Below are 14,078 nucleotides of genomic sequence, written 5' to 3'. Positions count from 1 at the left end.
TTTTAGGATTTGGCCCCTTAATAAAGCTGGGAGAACCTCATGGAGTTGGAGAGTTTGAAAAATCTATTAAGCTATTTTTGGATTCGGGAACAAGTGTTTTGGCATTATGTAAAACAATTTAAATCCTTCCAAAGAAGATTAGATGAAAAAGAAGCAAACATATCTTTCTATAGAGAATAGAAAGTAATCCTCAAAATTCTACATACAGTGTATTTTCATCTCCCTCCGTCCACCCCCAAACTTCCTTTTTTACAGTCTCCTTGTATTTCACTTTGATCATTGTGCCATTTTCACCTTATATCTTCATCTGGTTTTTACTCTGACCCCTTTCTGCTCTTTGTATCATGGACTGTTTAAAGTAGAATCTGAACTAGATAATCTTTGAGTTGAAGTTTCAAACTGTGACAGTTGACTGGGTCTGAAATTCAGTAGAACAAGTTCACTCATCTGTTGTTATTTCATTATATCACTGCTTTATATATTGGAATATCCATCTCTTCAAAAATGAAGTTGTGTTTTTCTAATAATCATACTCATTTTTTGAACAAGAGTCTGATACATGCTAGTCAGAGGTCTAAAACGGCTAGCTAGGATAAAAAATACCTGTGTTTTTATGCCCGCTGTGAGTTAAAGGAAAAAAGTAGTTGTGTACTATTTATTACGCAGTGTTAACTAACAAATTGATAATCACCTTTCTATGTAATAATAAAGTATAACTTAGTAGGTCTTGTCAAATAATTCAAAATGTATTTGTTAAATTATTTGATAAATACCTGTCAGATTTTATTAATATTTTCTCCAAATATTATTTCAAGTATATACCACTTCCTTCCTCTCTTGCTTTTGTTGCACTTTCTTTCCAGGCTTCACTTGGCTTCATTCTAGCTTTTCTTTACTATTGTCTAAAATTACTTCGTAGTTTGAGACACAAATCCAACATACGCATTATGCTCACCTATAGACCTCAAATCAAGAATTTCCCATAAGATCTGAGATGATGTGTGACATAATGATAAAACCTCTGACCTGTCATCCTGAGAGGCTTCAGCGTCCATGATGCAGAGGCCCCAAACCTGCTCACTGCACTTTCACATCTGTTTTTTCCTAGGTAATCTCTGTATTTATACACACAGCTGGGCTTTGTTTTCTGACTGGCTGTAAGAAACACCCTTTTATTCTTCACGTATCTCCATGTCCTCTAAGTGTAGTCAGGATTCTCCTTGTTTCCAAGCAAGAAGCGACCATAATGGTCCATCTCTGGAAGTTCATAAACCTTGTCAGTTTACAAAACATTCTTGCAAGTAGCTCCAGCCACCAGAAAGCCATGGAATAGAGGATCTAGTGAGTTACTAGGACCACATATTAAGCACAATGATTGACATTCTGGCACTGATGTGCTAATTCTGTTCTTTTAATGATAAGCTGTATTGCTTGCACCACAAAGGACCTTTAAAAAAATTATTTGTTTCACATTATTATCAAACACTCTATAATCAACAGCAAGTCTTGTGGGATCCTGTTATCTACAGCTCACCTATTCTGAAAATATTTTTAGAACAGTTTCCTAATATTTGTGTTCTCCAGCTTTCTGTGACCCAGCTGCTATGCAAAATACCTCTGTTATGTAAAATATTACATTAAAATATGGTTTCAACAAACTCATAACCTAGTGCACTCCAACCACAACAAAGAAGCACTTACTGCCATTGTCATCAGAATCCTCACTGCTGCTAGGAAGTCGACCTCGTTTCATGATCTCCACGGGAAACAGCTGGTGGCCTGTAAAGAAATGAGACAGCACTTAACCCAAGATAATACACAACCATCAAGTTGTGTTTCAGATGACATTCCAGGATTTATAGCACACAAATGAAAAAAAACAGCTTTAAATAGCATTTAAAATATAAACAGTAAACATCCAAACGATGAGTAACTAGACATATATCATATGGGCAGATGAAAATGTGATTTAATGAGGTGTGATGACAGTTCTGTGGTCACATTCATCTCAAGAAGCAAAAGCATATTTTTGTGTTTTGTGTAGGTGAACCCTACAGTAAAAGTACTCTCACTGGTTAGATTTTCCTCCACCCCACTGTGGCTCTAGATAAGCAATAAAATTATAGTATTATTGCCTCTGTAAATATGTACATTGGCTGATATGCTTTTAAAGCAATTTCAGTCCTGGTAGAAGGTGCCAGCCTAACAGCACTGGAGAAAAAAGTCTTCCATTTATCCACAGAGCACGGAGCAGCAATGCCGGCTTCCCTTCCCTAACCAGCTAATGTGCGTCAACCATGCTCTAGAACAGAGTTCTAGAACATAGTTCTCAAACTATGGTCTGTGAACCCAAGCTCCATTCAGGTGGTCTGCGGATAGTTCCCTCTGAGGTGCGCGCCTGGGTGGCCGCACACAAGAAAATGAAGGGCCACCCACCTAATTAGTGGAGGTGCAGGTGTGGCTCCACTAATTAGCTACCTGGACCCTGGAGATGATGCACATGTAAGGTGAAGTGGTGGCCTGGGGGGAAATAGGAGGTAGGTGGGAGGGGGCAATGGGGTGAGAAGAGGGAGTGAGGGAAATTTGAGACGTGCAGGAATGCAGCGGCCAGGGAAAGACGGCCCTCCTTCCCAGCCCCAGCTTGGGGGCTGCCATGGCTGGGGAGAAACCCCCCTCCTTCCCAGCCCCAGCTTGGGGGCTGCCATGGCGGGGGAGAAACCCCCCTCCTTCCCAGCCCCAGCTTGGGGGCTGCCATGGCGGGGGAGAAACCCCCCTCCTTCCCAGCCCCAGCTTGGGGGCTGCCATGGCTGGGGAGAAACCCCCCTCCTTCCCAGCCCCAGCTTGGGGGCTGCCATGGCGGGGGAGAAACCCCCCTCCTTCCCAGCCCCAGCTTGGGGGCTGCCATGGCGGGGGAGAAACCCCCCTCCTTCCCAGCCCCAGCTTGGGGGCTGCCATGGCGGGGGAGAAACCCCCCTCCTTCCCAGCCCCAGCTCGGGGGCTGCCGTGACGGGGAGAGAGGGCACATCCATTGCATTAGAAAGGTAAGACTACTGATATTAAAATATGAGTTGTGTGCTTTTATTTGTAGAACAAAAAAATGTTAATTATTATTACTTTTTTATATATAGCTTTTTTATCCAAAGCGCTTTACAATAGTTAGCTAATGGTACAAACTACATTTGGAAAGATCATTATGTGGTCCACCGAGACCCTCAGCAATTTTCAAGTGGTCTGCGAAAAAAAAAGTTTGAGAACAACTGCTCTAGAAGAAACTACCTCTGTGATGACAGAATAGTTCCTTCCTCCCAAGCGTGCTTTTATTACCCTTCCTGGCCTAATGCCAATTGTTATGCTGGCTTCTTTGATACAGCATGCCTGTTCTGGAGGAGCTAGACAGACTCCCCAACTTGTCATACAGAGGCTGCTAGGAAACTGCTGGATGGCAATGACTTTCAGTAACTATCAAGCTGAGCTGCCCTTGAACCTACTGACTTAGAGGTGAAAGGTTGTGTATCTTAACCCCAATACCCCAAGCAGAGGTGATATGTTCTAATGTTTTATGATGTGGAATAATTCTAAATTAAATTTTCTTTAAGGTCTTCAATAGCTGGTGAACATCGACATGCAAAAGCCCATAAAAATTGAAGTTAAAAAGCGGAAACAACATGACATGACAAGTGTAGCAAAGCATGTTCACCATGAGTTAAAGTGACAAGTATTCTAGGGTGTACATCAAATTCCATGAGTCTTCATTTGTCATGTATCAACTGTAGTGACAATGAGAACTGGGTGATGTATTAGCAGCAAAATGCCAATGCACACCTTCTAGGGGAAGATTCAGAAATCAGATGCCTAAGGTTTTCGATTCTTACCTGGTGCAGAAAATCTAAACCTGGTATTCTCATATAAACTGGGATTTCCTAAGAACCTTTCAGCAAAACAGCTCCATGCTGTAGGGGCCAGTGGAAGAAACAGCTTCAATACATAACCAGGTTCAGAGAGACAAATACGTCTAATTGTAGTAAAACAATACTTTAGTGCTTTCAACTTTTGTAAGAACAATTCCCACTTGAAAAGAGGGAAGTCTTGACCAAAACCTGCAGATTGTATGGTTTTATTGAGACTAATACCTTCTCAAGCAAAATTACTCATATACATAAAGGGTAAGGGTTTTTTGCTTAATTAACTCCCATTTTATCATCGTTGAAAGATCTTGAGTAATGAAAGCCACAATTATCTTTTACTTCTCCAGGGAACCTGGTACAATAATAAGGGTTGATGCATTGGCGGATTTTCCTCCTTTGTGGCACAAGTATATGCAAACTTGATATGTAAAATCAGTAAGATTGATTTATCTAACCCAAAGTGACTTACTATATCAGACATTAGAGTGAATATGGCTGTCTTGGAGATCCACGGTGGTTTTATGTTACAAATGTTTGTCCACTAAAAGTTAATATGAAACCAAAAGCCGGCTGTAATAGATCGAATAAATAGCGGAGAAACCCAGGCCAAAATTTCGAAAGATACTGGGATTGCTGAATCTACTCTCTGAGGATGGCTAAAAAATGAATCTAAACTGAATGGCTTTGTACAAAATATTGATTCTGTTGCGGGGCTTAAGCGAAAACATGTGTGCTATTCAGCAAAACCCACCATAGACAAAGCCATGCGCACGGGGTTTGCTCAGGAAAGGCTGAAAGGAATGCCGCTAAGTGGGCCAATTCTTCAAGTCCAAATGACAAAATTTGGAAATTTAATAGGGGATGAGTCATTCCAAGCCAGCAAGGGGTTTATAAGTCATTTTAAAAAGCGCCATGGCATAGCGCAGGTATCGATAACTGGAGAAAGCCGACCAGCCAATGAATCGGCCGCGAACACGTTTCCGCCAAGTTAAAAATCTATTTTACAAAATGAAGACTACCATGAAGAACTTTATAATTGTGATGAAACAGCTTTATTTTCAAAACTGCTACCTGATAAGACTTTAGCCTTTAATTACAAGACACAGAAAACAGCTGGATTTAAAAAGATAAAAGATCGTGTGACTCGTCTTTTTTGTAGTAATAAGACGGGCAGCCATAAGCTTGCCCCTCTTCTCGTTGGCCGCTTTCATAACCCTTGCTGCTTTAATCACCTCAATAGAGCCAAACTGCCAGTAATATACACTAACAGCAAAAATGCTTGGATGACGAGACACATTTTCAACAACTGGTTCCACAACAGCTTTGTTCCAGCTGTTCATAAGCATCTGCAATTGAAGAAACTCGAAGCCAAAGCACTTTTGCTACTTGAAAATTGTCCAGCCCATCCTCCAGCCGAATCACTGGTATCGAGTGATGGAACAATTTGAGTGCTATACCTACCATTCAACACAACATCAAAAATTCAACTTTTAGACCAGGGCATTATTCAGAATTTTAAGAACAATTATGGACAGGAGCTGATTTCAGCAACCGTGTCATGCACATTTTCAGGCATTTCCGAATTCCTGAAACAGTTAAACATGAAGAAAATTATTTATTTAGTTAAAAAAGCTTGGGACGGAGTAAAACAAAAGTCCACTGAAAACTGCTGGATGAAGGCTCTCGGTGATGTCTTTTCTGTCAAAGATGGCTCAGACTCGGAAAACTCCAGCAGTGGCACTGATTCAGAGCCAGACTTTGAAGGATTTTCGGAAGACGACATCCTTCTAACACGCACACAGTCAAAAGAGGATAAAAGGTAAACTTCTCTTTTAAATGATAAAAGATTTTAGTTTGTATACGTCACCGGAAATCATTACTGAGTGGCTAGAGATGGATGAAGATGGCCCGACTTCAGAATTTCTGTCCGAGGAAGAAATATTAACGGGCTGCTAGGCTATGTCGGACCGCAAAAGTGATGGCGAGGATGTCGTTGAAAAGGTCAAATTTTCGCCCACAGAAGCCCTTAGTGCTGTAGAAACTGTTGTAAGATTTATGGAAGAGCAAAATGCAGAAAATATCGAAATCATTCATCTGCGGTGAATGACAGACTTCATAAGAAAGAAAAAAATGCGAGCCAGAAAAAGCAGAAATAATGGCGTTTTTTCCTAAGTGAATCATAGACACATTTTTCAGCATGGCCCTCTTAATCCGCGGTCCGTTAACACAAGGTGGTGACAGCTTGACTCCTGACATCCGCGCGTAAACAGGTCTGTACTGTAGCTCATTTCATCATGACTTTTCATAACTATTTCAGAGGGCAACATACATTCAGAGGTGAAAGAATAATAATCAGTTACACAATCTCCCACAATTATATTATTAAACTCTTTCTGAATCAACAGTTTTAGAATAAACTAGAACTTTATGCATTTAATAAACAGATACAAATATCAAGATCAAAATACATGAGTCAGGCAGCAGCCACAAAGTTTGGATATAGATTTGGATTAAGTTTAAAGATTACAGATCCAGGATTTGGTATGACCCATAATAAAGAAAGCTCATTTGCAAAATTCAGATTCAAATCTCAAAAAAAGGCTTGGAAAACATACCCAGGGAATCTATGAGCTTCAGGACTAAGCCTACTCACGAGGATGAAATACACCTGTGCCCCAACTTACACCTCCTCCCAAGCCACAAATTCTACTTGCAATTTAAAGAAATTTAACAATACCAATGTAAAATTTTCTTACAGTGAAAATATTTCCTATGATTCAAGTAAAGAGGGCACTGAGAGAAACAATGAAAAAATAAAATACAAATATCTAAGCTGCATACTCATAGCCCTAGACATCCCTGTTGGTCCATCTCAGACTTTTTCGCATTTGGTCCACAATTATTATATACACAGAAATTGCAAATAGCATTTTATGTACATTGTGACGCTCAGGTGCCGATCATAGCAGATTCCAAGCATACATAGTACAAACTACTATTTCGATTTCTTTCAGACAAGAAATGAGAATAATATTTCTATCCAGCTTGGACTGAAATACTAGATAGCCTCTGGCCAAGAGCAAGGAGACTAACCAAGAACTTTGGATAAGGTAGCAAATATAATTTCAGTCTTACAACCATTCTACTCCAGCTTTTCCTGAGTTCTTGCCCATCTGTGAATGAGCATTTGGCCACACAGTATTCAACCCAGCACGATCCCAGCTATTGATAAAACAAAGCAAAAATCTACTTGGCACTAATGGAATAAAGTGCAGTAATCACTCTACAATATATGTTCTCTGTAAGACAAATTTGTCCTCAGTTATGCTGGTGTAAATAGCAGGAATTCCAGTGATAACAAAGTTATTCCAGATTTACACTGATGTTAATAATTTGGCTCAGAATAGTTGAATATTATAAATATTTAAATTGTTAGTGCAGTTCACCTTTACAGTAAGACAGAAATCTCGTTTATTAAACCTTCAAAACAAAGTAATTCAGAATTATAGTTCACACTTTGTCCTTATTTTGTTGTGACCTGATACTGCGTAAGTCTTAGAACATTCTTACACATCATGCATGATAAATCAACACAAAGGCTTGATCCATATGTCAGTCTAGAACTTTAGAACTCTTCTAACTTTTGCATCTTTAAATCAAACCTTTAGCATTCCTTTAACAATGTAGGTTGTGGCTTACTTTCCAGTGACATACTTTTAATATTAAAGATCAACCATCTTTCCTGGAAGTGAGACTGTTAGTCTCTAAGGTGCCACAAGTACTCCTTTTCTTTCTACCCATACACAGTATGCCAATACCTATGTCTACTAACAGCTTTATTACAGCCGCCCATTTGCAAGTATGGTGTAGAAGGAAGTGGAGACTGGGGAGCCCTAAAAGCACAGTTTTGCTCGAGGCAGCCATGACTCTGCTGCTTGCGCTCCTGGATCACAAGGGGTGTTGGGACAATCAGTGTTTCTCTAAGTGCTGCACACAGCAGCGAGGGCATGTCTGGATGGGGTAGAGGTCATGACCCTATGACTCCCCACCACGTGCAATATGACTCCCCACCAAACTGACTAGCCACATCAGGGCAGTACTGGGAGCTGGATGACAGACACTACACATGCACAGGGTACAACTAGTGCTGCTGCTCTCTGCTCTTTCCTAGAGCCCAGAAAGCATTATTGCCTACACAGACATACCTACCACCACCGGTCACATCTCTGGGCTACTAAAGGTGCTCTGTTCTTCCTCTTTCACTGCACTGGCTCTACGAACTATAATCTGTCTTTAATTCATTAGTTAAGTACACTGCTTTGAAGATGTAAAGCACTGGGCAAGTGCTGAATACTATTCAGACCATTTTAAAATGCATAATGTTTAATAGTCTGGGAGGCGGCTTCTGAGCCATTAGTGTCTATGACATAGTGATAATCCTTACTTAACAGAAATATCTGTAAAATATGATGCAAATAAATGACTAATTGGTAATCAAATACAATGTCCTACTTCAGAATCATTTCATACTTCCAAATCTTTGCAGGTGTCCAGTAATAATATCCATCCCCTGTACTTTGCTACACAACTGGCTAGGTGCAGTAAAGACACCGAATTTCTGGCTTGCCTCAGAGTGATCCATTGACAGATGCAAAGTACTGGATCTGAACCTACAGTGAGATACAGTATGGCAAATCCTCTGTTCTTATCACTAATATACGTTGATGGGCTTTGCTTTTCTTAGCGCTGTAAGAGACTAATTTAGACAAGGAAAGAAGAGACAAAAAAATTAAACTAAAGGCCGATATCAGGATTGCACAGATATAGAACTGAGGACAAAATCTGACCCCATTTCTTTTTCAAGTAGGCAATCTAGTTTCCTCAGAACAGAAGCCCAGACAATGTCATGTAAAAAATGGCACAAAATGTACACAAACTCCAAATAGAATTTTTCATGCTTCAATTGCCTGGTAACAAAACTCCACGTATTTTTTCTTTTTTGGTTGTTGAATCTGACCTGAAGTTCTTTCTAAGTGATGGGTAGGCTGGGGAAGAAGGTGTCATTTAAAAGCGGCAAACTGCTATTATTTTACAGAAAGATTTTTATAATGATTATAAAAAAATTAAACGAGCATCCTCAGGTCAAAGCTTTTATATATCAGATTTCCCACCAGAGAATTTTTTAATGGTTTTATGAACCTCTGCATAAACAGAGTTTATAATTCAAACTCTAGACCATTAACTATAACAGCGTTAAATGTGTGTCACTGTAATAAACTGCACTGCACAGCTGCAGAGACAGTAAGGAAAGAAAGCAGAATTATGACAGATGTACACCCTGAACACAGACTCAAAAATTAGCTTTTCTTGAAAGTAACAGACTAATTGCAACGATACTGACTACACTAAGACCTAATTATCATCACCACACAAGAGATCACTTCAAACACTTTTGTATAAATGGGAAGCAAAGAATAATCTAGTCTTAATCAACTGAATGTTAGATGAAGACATTTGTCTCCAATTACTATATCCCTTAAACAGCTTTTCTAGTTCCCTTCACCAACAAATACCACCCAGAAAACATTGTGCTTTATATATTACAGACAGATATGTGAAAAGAGGTATAAACCCAAATCAAAAGTAATATTATCCCAATAAAATCCATGCTGATACTTTAGAACTCATCTTGATCAAGTTTAAAATACTCTGCTATCCCACTTTTTCATGCACACAAGAAATATAACTTGAGCTAGCATTCTATCTTTAAAGGGATATTGGGCATTTCTGCAGTAGAAAGGCCACAGAGACTGGATATGTGGAGAACAAGCCCTCACAAACTTGCATGGGAAATATATGGGCCAAATCTGAAGTATGAATCTTGCCATATGAATCTGGAGTATTTCCATTGACTTCAGTAGAGCTATTCAAAATCCACACCAGGACAGTGCCAAATTCTGCTTTATCAGGTCAATTATCATTGCCTTACCACTTGTGTACTCACTTACACTGCAAAGTGAGTGCAATATGCTACCATTCTGGTTTTGGTAGCCTTTTACATTGCCTTTGCACTGGTGTAAATGACTACTCAGGGTATAAAGGAATGAGAAATTGGACCCTACCTATTAATTTAACTCACCCCTCACCCATTAGATTTATTTGACTGCTTCAATCTAAAGTGAGCTGTTAACTGGGCCAATTCTAGCAGGTAGCAGCAGTGTAAAGAGGCAGCACTGAGCATATGGGAAAACCATTGGGCAGAGGATGCATTTTTTTAATATTTCTGTGATCTAGAAATGAAAACAGAGAAGCTAGAAGGGAAATTTGCAGCTATGTGTTTTTTATTATTTCATTGTAGACATATGTATGAACCACAGCTTAAAACAGGCAGTGGGAGGAAATCTGCCTCTGGAGGGAGAATCCGGTCACTAAAATGCACACCCCTTACTGTCTGAACAGAATATCCCACTGAGTGTGAGAATCTCTAGAAACAGAATCATACCAAACATATTTTAGTATAATATTTAGTAAGGTTTTAGAGCTTGCAAACATGTTTATTTAAAAAAAGAGAACAATTACTTGCAAAAGAGTTAATCCAAATTACAGTTAAATCTCTTTCTTTGGGAATGGGTGTGACAGTAATCATGTTTTATTTAAAATAAAAGTTAAAATTGAAAATAAAAGGAAAACACCTGTTGCTATTCGATTACCATAACTTCTAATGTAACGACTACTCAAAGTTTCTATGTTTAAAGCTTTCATGTGGCTACATAAACTAGTCATTTGTGTAAAGGCATGGCCCATTATTACTTGATGAGTGACAGAACTGAAAATCCAGCATAGTCTCTGCTTGCTGGCATCAGATTAATTTTATTAGAATAAAAATTACTACCTAAAAGGAAAGGGCCTGCAGAGGAAAATTAATCATAGGTATGTTAATTCCCATAAGAAAGGCCATACTAGGTCAGACCAATGGTCCATCTACCCCAGCATACTGTCTTCTGAGAGTGGCCAGATGCTTCAGAGACAATGCACGAATGAACAAAACTGGGCAATTATCAACTAATGCATCCTGTCGTCCAGGCCCAGCTTCTGGCAGTGAGATTCAGGAACACCCACAGCATGGGACTGCATCCCTGACTATCTTAGCTAATAAGCATTGATGGGCCTATCCTCCATGAATGTATTTAATTCTTTTTTGAACCCCATTACAGCTTTGGCCTTTAGAACCCCTGGCAACGAGTTCCACAGGTTGATAGTGCATTGTGTGAAGAAGTACTTCCTTATGTTTGTTTTAAGCTTGCAGCCTATTTATTTCATCGGGTGACCCCGGTTTTTGTGTTACGTGAAGGGATAAACAACACTTCCCTATTCACTTTCTCCACACCATTCATATTCTCCCCTCAGTCATCTCTTTTCTAAGTTGAACAGTCTCAGCCCTTATTCATGTCTCCTCTTATGGAAGCTGTTTCAATCCCCCTAATCATTTTTGTTGCTCTCCTCTGTATCTTTACCATTTCCAATAAACCTCTTTTGAGACGGGGCAACCATAACTTCACACAGTATTCAATGTGTGAGTGTACCACAGATTTATACAGTAGCATTACAATGTTTTCTGTTTTATTATCTCTTTCCTAATGATTCCTAACATTTTTGTGTGATTTGGGCAGCTGCTGCACGCTGATCGGATGTTTTCAGAAAGCTATCCACAATGATGCCAAGATCTTGAGTGTTACCACCCAATCATTCTGTATCTCTCATTGGGATTATTTTTTTCCAATGTGCATTACTTTGCATTTATCAACAGTGAATTTCATCTGCAATTTTACAAGAGATAAGGCGGGGGAGGTAAAATCTTTTATTCTGTTGGTGAGAGATACAAGCATTCAAGCTACACAGACCTGCATATAAATCTGCCATTTTATTGCCCAGTCACCCAGTTTAGTGAAATCCTTTTGCAACTCTTTGCAGTTAGCTTTGAAATTATCTTGAGTAATTTTGCATCATCTGCAAATTTTGACACCTCGCTATTCATCCACTCTTTTCCAATTCATTAATGGGTATGCTGAAGAACACAGATAGAAATACAAATCTTTGGAGGACCCCATTATTTACCTCTCTCTACTGTATTGTGAAAACTGACTGTTAATATTCCTACCCTTTTTTGTTTCCTATTTTTAAACCAGATACTGATCCATGAGAAGACCTTCCGTCTTATCCCATGACTGCTTAGTTTGCATAAGAACCTTTGGTGTAATACCTTGTCAGTATTTTTAAAAGTCCAGGTACATCAACTGAATCATCCTTGTCCACATAATGCTTGTTTATACCTTCAAAAAATTCTAATAAATGAGAAATCATGCCTCACCATTTACAAAAGCCGTGTTGACTCCTAACCAATATACTGTGTTCATCTATGTGTCTGATAATTCTATTCTTTACTATAATTTCAACCAATTTGCCTGGTACGAAAGTTAGGCTTACTGGACTGTAATTGCCAGGATCATTTCTGGAATCTTTAAAAAAAAATCAGTAATGCAGAGGCTGATTTAAGCAATAGGTTACATCCCACAGTTAATAGTTCTGCAATTTCATATTTAAATTTCTTCAGAACTCTTGGGTGAATTCCATCTGCTCTGGTGACTTATTACTTATCAATTTGTTCCAAAACCTCCTATACTGACACCTTAGTTCCCAAGATCAGAGCTCTTGAAAGCTAAATAACTGACAAAAAATAATTTAATAACTTTAATAATTTGCATGTGTGATCAAAACAAATATTCACTACTGGGATAGTGGACTGCAAATCTAGACCTGTCTTAGTTACAGGAAGGCTTCCTTATTTGGAAGGCTCATTTTAAGGCCATGTTTAAAGTCTGCTTTTCTGGTAATGAAGCAATTTTGCTGCTTGTATTCTTAAAACCTCACCCTTTATTTTTCAGATCTTTCTGGTTCAAATATACGTTCCCACCCGGAGCTCCTAGCATGCTCGGGCAGCAAGCTGCTAAGCGGTAAAGTCATGTCTCCTAAACCCACCCAGCTTTCCCGATCCACACAACACAGGGCTCATTTATCGCTAGCCTTAGCAATTCTGGGCCCGAGGGTTCGCCGCGGAGGCGGCTCGTACAGTGAGGTCCGGTCGGAGGCATCCGACACAAACAAAGACTGGGAAGGGAGGTGGAGAAGCCGGGAAGAAAGTATTACCCCCGCCCCCCCCCCGCATGCAGCGCTGCTGTCGCCAGACTAAACCCTTCTAGCGATTATAGCACCTTCGTACACAGCAGGCAAAAATCCCATCTCATCCGCACCTTCCCTGTCTGCCTCCGTTTGAAACTGAGCAGATCTCCCCCACCCCCTCCTGTCCCTCTCCCTCTGCTCCTCCCCTCCAACCAGATGCACCAATCCGCTCAGCCTCAGCTGCAAATCAAACTTGATGCCCCGAGCTCAGCTCCCTGTTTCCCAAATCCATGCCATTGCTACAGCCATGCAACACCCCCCCCCATCTCCACCCCCCGCTCTCCATGTTGCAATGTCTGGGGAGGGTGAGGTGGGGGACGGTTTAGACTAGGACTGACTCGCAGCGGCACTGAGACTTGAGCTTGTTTTCTGTCGGTCTCTCCTCCCACTGCCAGACAGTTCTGGAAACTGTGTATCACCTCTTGTCACAGGAAACCATCCACCAGGCGGTGCAAACAAACACACACCACCCTCTACCACCAACCTCCCCCAGAATAATAAAATCCGCACCATAAACTGCTAAGGAATACTGAAGGGGGAAAAAAGCAAGACCCAAAGCTTGAAAATCTGCAAAATCTGAGCATGCAACGAGCAGAGTCCAGGGATACGAGCAGCAGGAGCAGGGCGGCTTTGTCTAATTTCAAAGCAACTGGAATAATCGCCAGCGCTGCACTCTGGGGACGCCGAGGATGGCCCGTTAGATCGAAATGAGGCGGTTATTTGAAAACACCATAACCTAGACCCATTTCCTTGTCAAGGCCTTGCTAAAGGGAGAGGGAGAGCTATTAAGAGCCAAAATCTTCCCTTACACCTGTACAATCTCACAGACATTTTGAACCATCCTCTTGATTTCATTAGTATATCCTTACAACTACATATGCATTTCAATATCGCCTGGGAAATTTAAGAGCTTCATCGGTAACAGCCATTGCAATT

The 14,078-nt window shown here is 40.2% G+C and overlaps 1 protein-coding gene across 5 annotated transcripts in view; it reads right to left on the bottom strand.

The window, feature by feature from the left end:
• JADE1 (jade family PHD finger 1) overlaps window positions 1-14,078 on the bottom strand; it is an 81,130-nt gene that overhangs the window by 52,479 nt on the left and 14,573 nt on the right. For 4 of the 5 annotated variants that reach the window (XM_073341109.2, XM_073341110.2, XM_073341108.2 and 1 more), the window contains exon 2: window positions 1,702-1,779. In XM_073341109.2, coding sequence (XP_073197210.1) covers window positions 1,702-1,753 — 52 coding nt within the window. In that variant the 5' untranslated portion in view covers window positions 1,754-1,779. Of the gene's footprint in view, window positions 1-1,026; window positions 1,678-1,701; window positions 1,780-14,078 lie in introns of those variants that run through there. The other variant, XM_073341112.2, reaches the window with a different exon arrangement.

The sequence above is a fragment of the Lepidochelys kempii genome, chromosome 4 (genome assembly GCF_965140285.1).
Source record: "Lepidochelys kempii isolate rLepKem1 chromosome 4, rLepKem1.hap1, whole genome shotgun sequence".
In the NCBI taxonomy this organism is placed as follows: Eukaryota; Metazoa; Chordata; order Testudines; family Cheloniidae; genus Lepidochelys; species Lepidochelys kempii.
Note: the sequence above shows the minus strand (reverse complement) of the source record. Positions and strands in the feature narration are given on the sequence as shown.